The 11,135-nt window shown below is 45.6% G+C and overlaps 1 protein-coding gene and 1 pseudogene across 2 annotated transcripts; both read right to left on the bottom strand.

Moving 5' to 3' along the window:
* LOC125531970 (L-type lectin-domain containing receptor kinase IX.1-like) lies at nt 1–9,659 on the bottom strand. The gene is made up of 2 exons (XM_087533144.1): nt 8,102–9,659; nt 1–1,048 (listed from the first exon to the last, which is right to left on the bottom strand). The coding sequence occupies exons 1-2, from the start codon at nt 9,151–9,153 to the stop codon at nt 301–303; spliced, it is 1,800 nt and encodes a 599-aa protein (XP_087389270.1). The 5' UTR covers nt 9,154–9,659; the 3' UTR covers nt 1–300.
* Nucleotides 3,223–4,484, bottom strand: LOC147993020 (uncharacterized; annotated as a pseudogene). The gene is made up of 2 exons (XR_015610027.1): nt 4,141–4,484; nt 3,223–4,059 (listed from the first exon to the last, which is right to left on the bottom strand). The product of XR_015610027.1 is annotated as an uncharacterized LOC147993020 (transcript).
* Nucleotides 9,660–11,135: the final 1,476 nt, after the last annotated feature.

Below are 11,135 nucleotides of genomic sequence, written 5' to 3'. Positions count from 1 at the left end.
TTCATATGCCATACAACTGCATTTCAATAAATTATATTACAACCGATTCTAACAGCAACCAGCGCACAGGGTACAATCTACTACTCCGTCTCATAATGTAAGACGTTAGTGTATTATCAAAAATGTCTTATATTATGAGACAGAAACGTCTTACCTATGGGACGGAGGAGTAGTATATAAAATCTATTAGTGCAGTTACAAGCAACGTGACTGCATTGATCCCTGTATAACTGGACAGTACAAATATTCTGGAGCGGAACTCTTCTTTTCCGCCCACCACGATCTGAATTCTGAAGTCCACTACTCTATATTGGGGATCAACTCCTCACTTACAGCAGCTGGCATGCTAGTATTTGAAGATTGCGTCGCTGTTGTACAGCTGGTCGACGAGTACTGCTGCGTGGTAACCCCGGACCCAACCGTGGTCGTGCTGTCGCCGTACTCCATGGCGGAATCTCCGAAAGGCTGCAGGTACACGGCCACCGGCATCTTGGGCGGCAGCACCGGCATCCTGAACTTCTTTGACTGCAGCGCCTCGGCGGCCTGCCTCATCGCCGGCCTCATCTTCGGGTTCGGGTGCGCGGGCCACAGCCCAACGGCCACCACCCTCTCCATCTCCCACCGGTCGAACACGCCGCCGAGGCGCTCGTCAACGGCGTCGAGGGCGGCGCCCCTGCCGTAGAGGTCCCACACCCACTCCAGCAGCCGGAACACCTGGCCGTCCCTCGCACCGGCGCTGGGTGGTCGCCGCCCGCAAACGATCTCCAGCAGCGTGACGCCGAAGCTGTACATGTAGGACTCGGTGGACGCCTTGCCGGTGATGACGCACTCTGGGTCGAGGTAGCCCGGGGTACCAGCCATGGCGGTCATTGTCTGCAAGCTCATGCCGTGGTCGATGAGCCGTGACAGGCCGAAGTCAACTAGCTTGGTGTTGAAGGACTCGTCCGGCATGATGTTGCTCGGCTTAATGTCACCATGGACGACGCATTGATCCCATTCTTGGTGGAGGTAGAGTACGGCAGACGCCAGTCCAAGAATGATCTGGTATCTGATAACAAAATTAAGGGCACAATCAAGCAAAAGATTTCATCCGAGCACTCCCACTATGAATGCCGCTAGAATGTCCAATCCAAGAATTAACTCTACAAAAGAAGGATGTGCCTCTATTTTATCATCATCTAGCACTGCTTGACTTGCTTTCATAGCTTTTAGTCGTTTACGAGTGTGGACCGTATATGAAAAATCAGATTTGTATTCTTGAGTCTATGTTTAGGTGTCAAAACTTCACCCAAACATGTAGGTTATTGGTTTTTTAATTTTTATTAGAAGTGCAAATGAAGTCTAAAAAACATCAAACTTGACATTATGTCATTATATGATCCCTAAAGCCGGAGGTAAAAATTTGAGAAACTTTTGTAAAAGTTGTGACGTAAACTGCCTAGAAATGGAACCATCTCCAAGGAAAAATCATAGTTTCAAGAGGGAATAGGTCAAGTTTGAAGGCTAGGTGATTGATGCTTCATCTGTTCCTTGAAAAAAATTCTACACAATATATACCATGACATCTTCCATGTCAAAATTAGAATTTTTTTCGAGGTCCGTTTGCTATATTTAATTCATCAAGTGCATTTTTGTAAGTATTAGTGAATATAATTAAAATTTGAATTACAAGTGCATGAAAAGTTGGTAAAATAGGGTTGAAAGATCCTATTTCTATTCTTGAGTCTATGTTTAAGCCATCCCCAAAAAAGTAAAGAAATTTCAAACATTAGGGTGCCAAGACTTGACCACAAAGATGGAGGTTATTGATTTTTTAATTCTGAAAATATGAACAAATTCTAAAAAACATGAAATTTGGGATGGTGTCATTATATGACCCCTAGAAAATGTGGTAAACTTTTGAGAAGGGTTCATAAAAGTTGCAACTCCTAGAAAGAATTGTGGTTTCAAAAGGGAATAGATCAGGTTTAAAGGTGAAGCGATCCCTGCTTCATCCGTTGCCCATGCATTATTTTTTCTACATTCAAAATACACCATTACATGACACATGTGAAAATTTAGCATTTTTAGAACCCATTTGCTATATTTAAGTCATTAAGTGCATTTTCTAGAGATTTAGTTAATATAATTCAATTTTTAACTGCAAGTCCGTGAAACAGTTCAAGAAAATGTTTTAACAATTCCTATTTGTGTTTAGTGAGTCTATGTTTAGGCCTTACACAAAAACGGAAGAGAAGAAAGAAAAAAAGGAAAGAAAGAAAAGAAAAGAGGAGAAAGAAAAAACAAACCATGTGCATTTTCAGAGACACTCGGTAAAGACACCCTTCCATGGATGATACCTCCCCATCGTTTCATTCCCATAGGAATCCCCACAGATCCAATGGTTGTCTATTCCTCTCTCCCTCTCCCTCCTCTCTTCTCTCTCTCCCTTCTATATCAATTCCTCTCTATCTCTCTCTCTCTCTCTCCCTTCTCCCAATCCCCGCTCTATTCTTGAGACGACGTCGCCGAAGACCATGCGGGCATGATGTCGCTACCACTGCCAAACATCTAGGCCCACCTCCTAGAATTTCACCCGCGGTCGTGTCACTCGCTTGACCTTGCTACTCACTCTCATCTTAGAGCCAGCCCTCCTCAGGGGCCAGCAATGCCCAGAGACAGCGAATAGACGTGCACGCACGGCCATAACCTCTCTCCTCATGGGGCAGCGACGCGCGGTAGCAGCGGCCATCTTCGGCGTGTCCAGGGGCACTAAGGGGCTGTTTGGTTGGAGACTCAAATTGCCACGCCTAAGGTGAGGTACTAGCCATACCTGTGGCTTGCCATAATGTGTGGCAAAATCAAACTGTTTGGTTGGTAGCCATGCCTTAGGTTAGGTGTGGCAGATTTTGTGTGGCGTGTGTTTGGATGGCTTCCACAAATGTTTGGCAAAAAGTTATGGTTTGCGTTTGGTTTTCTGCCACGGTTTCCTGCCACAGGTGGTTAGAATCACCTTACTGCTAAACTCCACGGTGATGAGATTACTTGTCATTTGTCTCGCAAAGCAATCATACTACAACATGCTCCAGTAAATGTAAGAAGATTTTGTCGCAATAATAATAACCATAAAAAGTAACATGGAGCATTTTCTATTAATCCCATCTGTACAAAATAATTCAAAATGCAAACTCATAATCAAGATAGAAAATAAGATAGATACGTGCAAGTTTCGTCCATCATTATAAAGTCAAGTGATAGTCATTCATAGCAATAACACAAGTTCTGGCCAAGTTACATTAAAGTGTTTCACCACACATCAAAAGATCTACTTCCCAAAAGCAGTAGCCGTAGCACAAGTTCATCTCCTAAATACCAAAAGTTGCCATCTTCTAAACTTCACAGGTTGCCAACTTCTAGACATGACAGGTTAGCAACTAGATAACTTCACATGTTGCTATAAACATGATCTTTGTCAGCAAAGAACTTGCAAACCCAAGTTTCAAAAGTTTTTTCACTTGCACTGCATAATCAACCACGCAAACCTTCATTGTCCTTGCAAGATAAGTGCACACCAACAGTAATTCTTTGATCTGTGGTAATTGGGAGTTCCTCCAACCTCTTCCATAAACTAGTATAAGGATCAACAACTTGGGGCATTGGAGGAGGAGCGGCAGCAAGGGATTGCTGGAGTGACCTCAATGTAGAGTTGATTTCTTCAGCGGACTCCACGAAACGACTCTTGGTTCTTGGTGGCTTCTTAGTAGGTGACTTGCTACCTCTTGGGCGCTTCTTACCAACTCGGCTAGTGCTAGATGTTGAATTATCACCACCTACAGGTACTGGAGGTCTTTTAGGACAATGTGTTGTTGGCAAAGTGTCAGAATCCTCCTCAAGAGGGCCCTCATACTGTGGATAGCAGTTGAGATCATACAACCCTTCATCATTGTCCGAGTCATCGGAATCAATTGTGCATGTATGCTGGTCCATGGCCAAAGAACCATCAGCACTAGTGCCTGTGAATAGCTCCTGCATCTCATAGTAGAACTTGATGGGCTTAGAAAGCAAGCGCCTTGCTCTATCCTGCATTACAAGCACACACACATTAAAATCCTAATTAAATTAGCCATATTAAGTTTTAAAAAGAAACTAAATTATACGTACATTGAGGCAAGACTTTTCAGACTCGGAGATAGTTACCACACATCTAATATCATCGAAAACATTGCCACTCTTGCTAATTGCGGCGGCAATGTACTTCCAATTTTCTTTGTAGTGCCTGAAGTGACGATCAACTTGAGCAAGTGTCACCCCCATAGCAAATTTTCTATTTAAAGCATCAACACACTTCAAAAGATGATGCTTCCTGAACCTAAATCCCGCATATTGTTCCTTCATGTATTCAATGCATCAATCCAACATAAACTTGGTCTGATCATCAGCCCAGGAAATAGTCCTCTCACGAGAGCACCCATCACCATCAGACTTCCCCTTTCCCTTGGCCATCGCTGTTTCTCATACAGTGAGCCATTTTAATTAAAAGATAATAGGTGAGGCAAATAAGCATGAAACAACCAACAATTTACTAAAGATAAAATAAGTGATATAAGTTTACAGAGGTACAACCAACATAGTTTCACATGAATCACATACATAATGACCAAATGTAACAAAATAGCACTCATGTTTGATACATAGAAATAAGGCAGAACTCTAGTTTCAAACATACTGAATGGAACCTAAAATAAAACCCATCAACATCAGCCTTACATACTAACTTCTTAATCATCTTGATCTTGAGCTGCTAAATTATCCTCCCACATTTTTTGAGCTAGTACATCCCTTTTGTGTGCCCATGCCTGGCTCTCCTGGTAAACGTCACGACGGTGTCGTCTATTCCGTGGAAGGGCCGAGTACCAAGTAGCATCATCATAAACATACTCATCAGGACCATCATCTAGGATCCAGTTATGGAGCGCACAACAAGCAAACACAATTTTTACTTGTGTTTTTAGAGGGAAGAATGGCTGACTTGCAAATATTTTAAATCGATTCTTCAAGGTACCAAATGCTCTTTCGACGGTTGTTCTAAGTGAGGAATGGCGATGGTTGAATAACTCCCTTGGGTTCTCAGGCTCTCTACTTCCCCTGTATTCCTTTAGGTGATATCGGACACCACGATATGGGGGTAGTATACCGGGTCTTGCAGCATATCCCGCATCCGCTAGGAAATATTTACCTACATCATGATGATGCTAACACATTAGCTAAGAACTAAAGAAAGTTTCAGTTTGAAGCCATGGGTTAGAATCCCACCTTCTGGTATTTTAAGGCCATTGGGACGTGATAGGGCATCTTGGAGCACATAAGAATCATGAGCCGATCCCTCCCATCCAGCAAGAACATATGTAAATCTTAGGTCAAAATCAACGGCTGCTAGCACATTTTGTGTGGGAAAGGACTTTCTACCCCTAAACCTATCTTGCATGTGGATTGGCACACATGCCGGTATATGAGTACCATCCAGAGCTCCTATGCATCCCTACGAAAAGAGAGAACCAGTTTCAAACAGACTGAATGGAACCTATAAATACATTGCAGATACTTGTGAATAATTTTGGATGTACCTCAAAGTAAGGGTGAAATTTGGAGCTACTTGTTATCTTCGAATGTGTTTCGATGGTTCTGATGCATATGACATCACGAGCAAGGAGACACAGGGCATCTAAAACAGCATTGAAGTACCTACTAACAGTCTCGCCCGATCGATAAAACTCGAAACCAATCGATCTATTTTTCCAGTTATGACCCACAACATGGATGAACATGGCAACTTGCTCCTCCACAGTTACATGGAATGTGTCTACCAGTAGACCACGACGTCTTAGGTTGGCACACAATTTGTGAAAAACAAATTTCCGCATGCGCAGCTCACTTATGCAATTAGCCTCGGTTCCATAATACATACGGTTCAGGCGTGACATCCTTTCAACATCTCATTCGAACATGGGATCATAAGTTATAGATTTTCTCTTCCTTTTTCGGACATTAATCTTGTACCAGTACATCCCTAAACACACAATAATGGCAGCAAGCAATCTTCTCCTCCACATGTAGTAGTGATAATAATGCATGTAATACTGTAAGCATAATGTTCTTTGGTCCATCTATGAAACAATAATAGCATTAAAAAATCAGATGACATCAGTGAGTAGAACTATATATAAATTTTTTATCCAACGCAAATTATACAGAGGACAGTATATTACTCAGACAATAAATTGTACAATACATATCTAAGAAAAGAACACAGAGAGATGTCAAATCTTACATCAACACCACATACTTACAAGAAATTACTAACTTATAATCTCACTCGTACAAGCATGCAACAATTGCAAAGGGGGATTACGGTGTTACCTTTCCTCTTAACAAATAGTTGACCTTTCACTATGAGATGGAAGTTCCTAGTCTGGATGCAACAAGGGCAGGAACAAGCAACGGGAAATCCCACAAATCACGGAAGAAAGCTGGTATTTTTCTCTTGAGAAAATCAAGGACGCCCAGATCTGCATGTATGAGATGAATCTGACGTGATGAGATGGAGGAGATGGAGGAGGTGGAGGAGATAGATGCTGCGGTGATGAGGATTCGTACCAGGGAGGAGCAGATCGAGTGCGGCGGCAAGGTCGTCCTCAGCTGGATCTGGAAGGGGAGAGAGAAGGGCTCTCAGCCATGGGGTCAAGACTGAAGGGGTGGGGGATTTTTGGACTGAGGACGAACAGGAAAGCGGTGACTTTTATCAGTTCGCGGGGATTTTTGTGGCTCAGTTGGCGCGCCGCGGCGAGTATGGCGGGCGAAACGAGCACCACACTTTTTGACGAAATTTCAGCGACGGACGACCCTTGACGTTGTGGCGAGCCTAACTTTTGTTCAGAACCAAACGCATGCCTAAGGGGCTGTGGCACGCCTCACCTTAGGCGTGGCACGCTTAGGCTAGGATCCAAACAGCCCCTAAATCGCGACGGCCTTGTCCTAATGGAGATGGAGCTTAGCTGGGCTTAAACCGCTTCCATTGAGCTCGATGGCGACCCCGCGACCGCCGCACTCTATCTGTGTCGCACAACCGAAGATGGACGAGGGGATCCTTACCTGCCGCCAGGCATCCTGGCGACCCCGTGTAGGATGGTTGGGCTAGGCTTAGGTCGCCCGTGTATTCTTTAATTACGCTAAAGTGATTTGCCAAGTGTAACACTCAGCAAACCCCTCAACTTTTGCCGAGTGCAACACTTGGCAATCTACCGCTGTGGCCATGACAATGGCACCATTCGACTCTATTCCGTCTAGACTATTTCATTGTCGAGTGCCTTTCTTTTACACTCGGCAAAAGAGTTTGGGAGTGCCCGAGCAGAAGTTGAGCCAAGTTCCCTTTGCCGAGTCTAACACACTCAGCAAACCTTTTGCCGGGTGCATTTGTCCCATTGCCGGGCAATCGGTAAAGTGCCAAATTCTGGTAGTGAAAAAAGCAAGACAGGCTATTATTGGGAAAGCCTAAGAAATATCAAAACCGCATAATAAAATAAAAGTAATACTCCGTTGCTAAGAAAAGCTTAATCAAGAAATAGCATCGACCAAGAATTTAGATATCAATGGACTCGATCAAAGCTAGAAAAAGACAGCTCGAATGATACGACGATTTTTCTAGTCCATAATAAGAGCATCTCCAACAGGTGCCTAAAAAGAGCTCCGCGCACTAAAAGTTTAGTTTTTTGGGCGCCGGGCAGCTCCAGCAGAAGCTGTAGCGCTAAAAGTTTTTGGGCGCGCGCTGAAAAACGCTATCGCGCGCAGCATATTTTGGGCGCCGGATTGCGTGCGCTTCACAATTTACACTGTCTACTTTTTGGGCGCGCGTTTTTGGGCGCCTGCCAAAGCAAAGTTGGTACCGGCACGTTAAAAATGCTACAGCGACGCGCTATAATATTTATTGGGCGCGAAACTTTTGTGCGGCCGTTGGAGATGCTCTAAGTGTTAGCCAAAAGTTAGGCTCATTTTGTCCGGGTAGAAAAGTAAGTAAAGAATGCGACTCGAATGACATGGATGTGCACTTGGCTCAAAGCATGCGTACCTAACTTGCCAAGTCAGGACGTCGTTTTTGGTATTGCTGTAGAGGTACCCATCGAGGCTGCCGTTGTGGACGAGCTCGTAGACCAGCAGCAGCCGCCTGCGGCCATGGCACCAGCCGATTAGCTGCACAAGATTCCGGTGACGCAGTCTGCTGATGATGGTGACCTCCGACCTGTACTCCTTCCTCCCCTCCAACGACGCCCCTCGCAGGAACACCTTGACGGCGACATCGCGGCCGCCGAGCTCTTTCATGTGGCCCCGGTACACCGACCCGGACCCGCCCTGCCCCAACCTCCCTTCCTCCGCGAAGTTCCTCGTCGCCGCCGCTAGGCTGGCGTACGGGATCGGCCGGGGTCCCGTGCTGGAACCGAACTCATCGCCGTCGGCATCGAGGGAGTCCGGAGTCATGTCGCCGGCGAGCATGTCTTTGTCGTCCGGTTGCCTGTTTCTCCTGCTCGCACGACGTAGCAGCGCCGCCACGGTGACCGCGAGCAGGAGCACTAGTACGGCTGCGGCGGCAACCCCGGCTATGAGTGGTAGGGTGGCCTTCTTGGTTGACGAGGTAGATGGGAGGGCCGTGTAGTTCCTTGTCTGGAGCGTGGAGTGGAAGGACCACGAGAGTAGAGTGTGATAGCTGCCGAAGGCATCACCGGTGGCCGCCGAGAAGCCTAGCGCGACCTGCTCCGGCAGCAAGCTTCGCAAGTCGACGGTAGCGCCGAGGGCATACTCGGCGCCACTGACGCGGAGGACGACGTCCAGCCTCGCCGTGGCGTAGTCGTAGTTCACCGTCGAAGACATCACGCCGGCGTCCACAAGGCTGCCTTCTGGCAAGATCCTGAAGTTGCCGCGTGAGTCGACGTTGTTGACGTCTACGCCGATGTGCCGGCTGCTGGGGTCCCACGCGTCACGGTGGGTGTCGAACTCCACGGCGACGAAGCTGGCGCTGCCGGAGGCGTTGGCCGAGATCGCCGTCGTCGTCCCGTTCTTCGGGGCATGTTTCTCGTCGAAGAGCCCAAGGCAGCCGTCGTAGGACTCCTGCGGCAGTTCGGGCATGTAGGGCCGACGAAGAACGTCATGCCGTGCCCGGGGGTGCTGCTCCGGCCAGGCAGAGACTGGATGGTGAAGTTGAAGCTCGTGGTGAAGCTGGCCGTCTCGCCCGTGACGCCGTCCCAGAGCTGCGCCGCCTGCTTGTACAGAACGCGGCCCCTTGCTCGACCGCCTGCCTCGTCGCCGACGAGCTCAATCCTGCCGTCGGTGACCATCGCGTCATCCTCCTCTCGGAAATCACCGGAGCTGAAGGAGTTGTAGTTGAACGAGATGGCGGTCGCATGATGGACATGTACACCGAGGAGCAAGAAGCACAAGACGAGGAGATCGCTACTTGAGCACAAGCATAGCTTCAGCTCAGCCATTGCTGTTGCTCCGAGTTCTGATCGAGGACTCCACTGGCAATAGTGGCGCACGCACGTGCTAACATGCCCCCTTTCTAGTTGTAGATGTAGATAGACATAAAAGTCTGAACCACTGTAAGTGACATCTTAGGCCCAGCCGCCCAGGACAACAATAGTAATGTGCGTACAGCACGAACGTTCAAGGAGAGTGACAAGTGGACTAGCATGCGTACCATATCCTTCGTTGCGTCCACTAGTCCGGCCGATCGGCATCATCTTATCAAGTTTCTCGGAAGAGAACGACGTCCAGGCCAGGCCGACAAATATTTTGGACTGTTACACCGTTATTAACATTTTTCTTGGGAACTGTGCCATTATGTTTACTACCAAGAGTTCAGTCAGAACAAATACAGGTGGAATACATGCAAGAGACATGGACGGGGGCCCAACTACTTGAATTTCCGAGTTTCCCTTGTTCCAGGAAAACTCGGTGAAAGCGAATCTCGGCAACATATTTGCCGAGGATTTATTTTTAAAACTATGATGATTTTTATAGTAAATTCGGAAACTATACACCTTAATGCAGAAAAATCAGAAGTATCACCCTGTTGGCTTCATGTTGGCCGAAGAGAGACTTTTCGGCCAACTGTTGCCCCAAAAAGTACTTTTCGGCCAACAGTTGACCAAAGAGTCCCTCTTCGGCCAACACCTGCTCTACTGTTTTAGAAAATTCATATCAATTAGGATTTTTAGTATTTTAATTTGATTCTTTTTGCATTAGATTAGAAATTTTATGAAGTTTATGTAGATATCAAGTTTGACTAGATTTGAAAGTTTGAATTTGAATTTTTATGAATTTGCTTAAATCATTAGATTGCCTATAATTTGAGTTAGGAGTATTTTTTTCAGATGGTTCTTTTTGTTAGTGGTTCTTTATGACTTTGTTTATCAGTAGTAATTAATTGGAGAATTTTATAATTATTTAAAATTAGGTTTTTATGAAAACAGTCATGTTTTAGTGTTTTATAGGTTTTATGCCATTTCTTTTAATTTTAATTGCTTTAAATTGTTTTCTTTATTTTTTGACATATTCTTTTAGTTTCTGTTAAGTTATTAGTAGATATTTTATTTGTAGTATTTTTTGTATTTTATTTCTTTTATCCTTCATTTTCTTTCCCATCGATCTTTCCCTCCATTTTCTCCCGCTATTTTCTTTGCCGCCATTTTCTCCCGCCATTCTTTGCCGCCATTCTCTCCTGCCATTTTCTTTCCCGTCATTTTATTTGCCATCATTCTCTCCCTCCATTTTCTCACGCCATTTTATTTCCTGCCATTCTCTCTCGCCATTTTCTTTCCCGCTATTTTCTTTCCCGCCATTCTCTCCCGCCATCTTCTTTCTCGCCATCTTCTTTCTCGCCATGTTCACTTCTCAACTTATAAAATGAGCATCATGTTGTCCACGACCGTAGATAACACCGTATGACACGGTCTGTGTCTCCTGCGTCGGTGCTGCTGGTAGGGTGTGAAACACTGTCTAAGAGAAGTCATAAGTGTTTGCAGCTTCGTCATCATCATCGGAGAGTGTTTCACACCTATGACTTCTCTCACACAGTGTTTCACACTCCACATGAAGGCATCATAGTT

This window comes from Triticum urartu, chromosome 1A (assembly GCF_056163025.1).
Source record: "Triticum urartu cultivar PI428250 chromosome 1A, HENAU_Tu73, whole genome shotgun sequence".
Classification (NCBI taxonomy): domain Eukaryota; kingdom Viridiplantae; phylum Streptophyta; class Magnoliopsida; order Poales; family Poaceae; genus Triticum; species Triticum urartu.
This window is presented reverse-complemented; position numbering and strand designations above follow the sequence as displayed.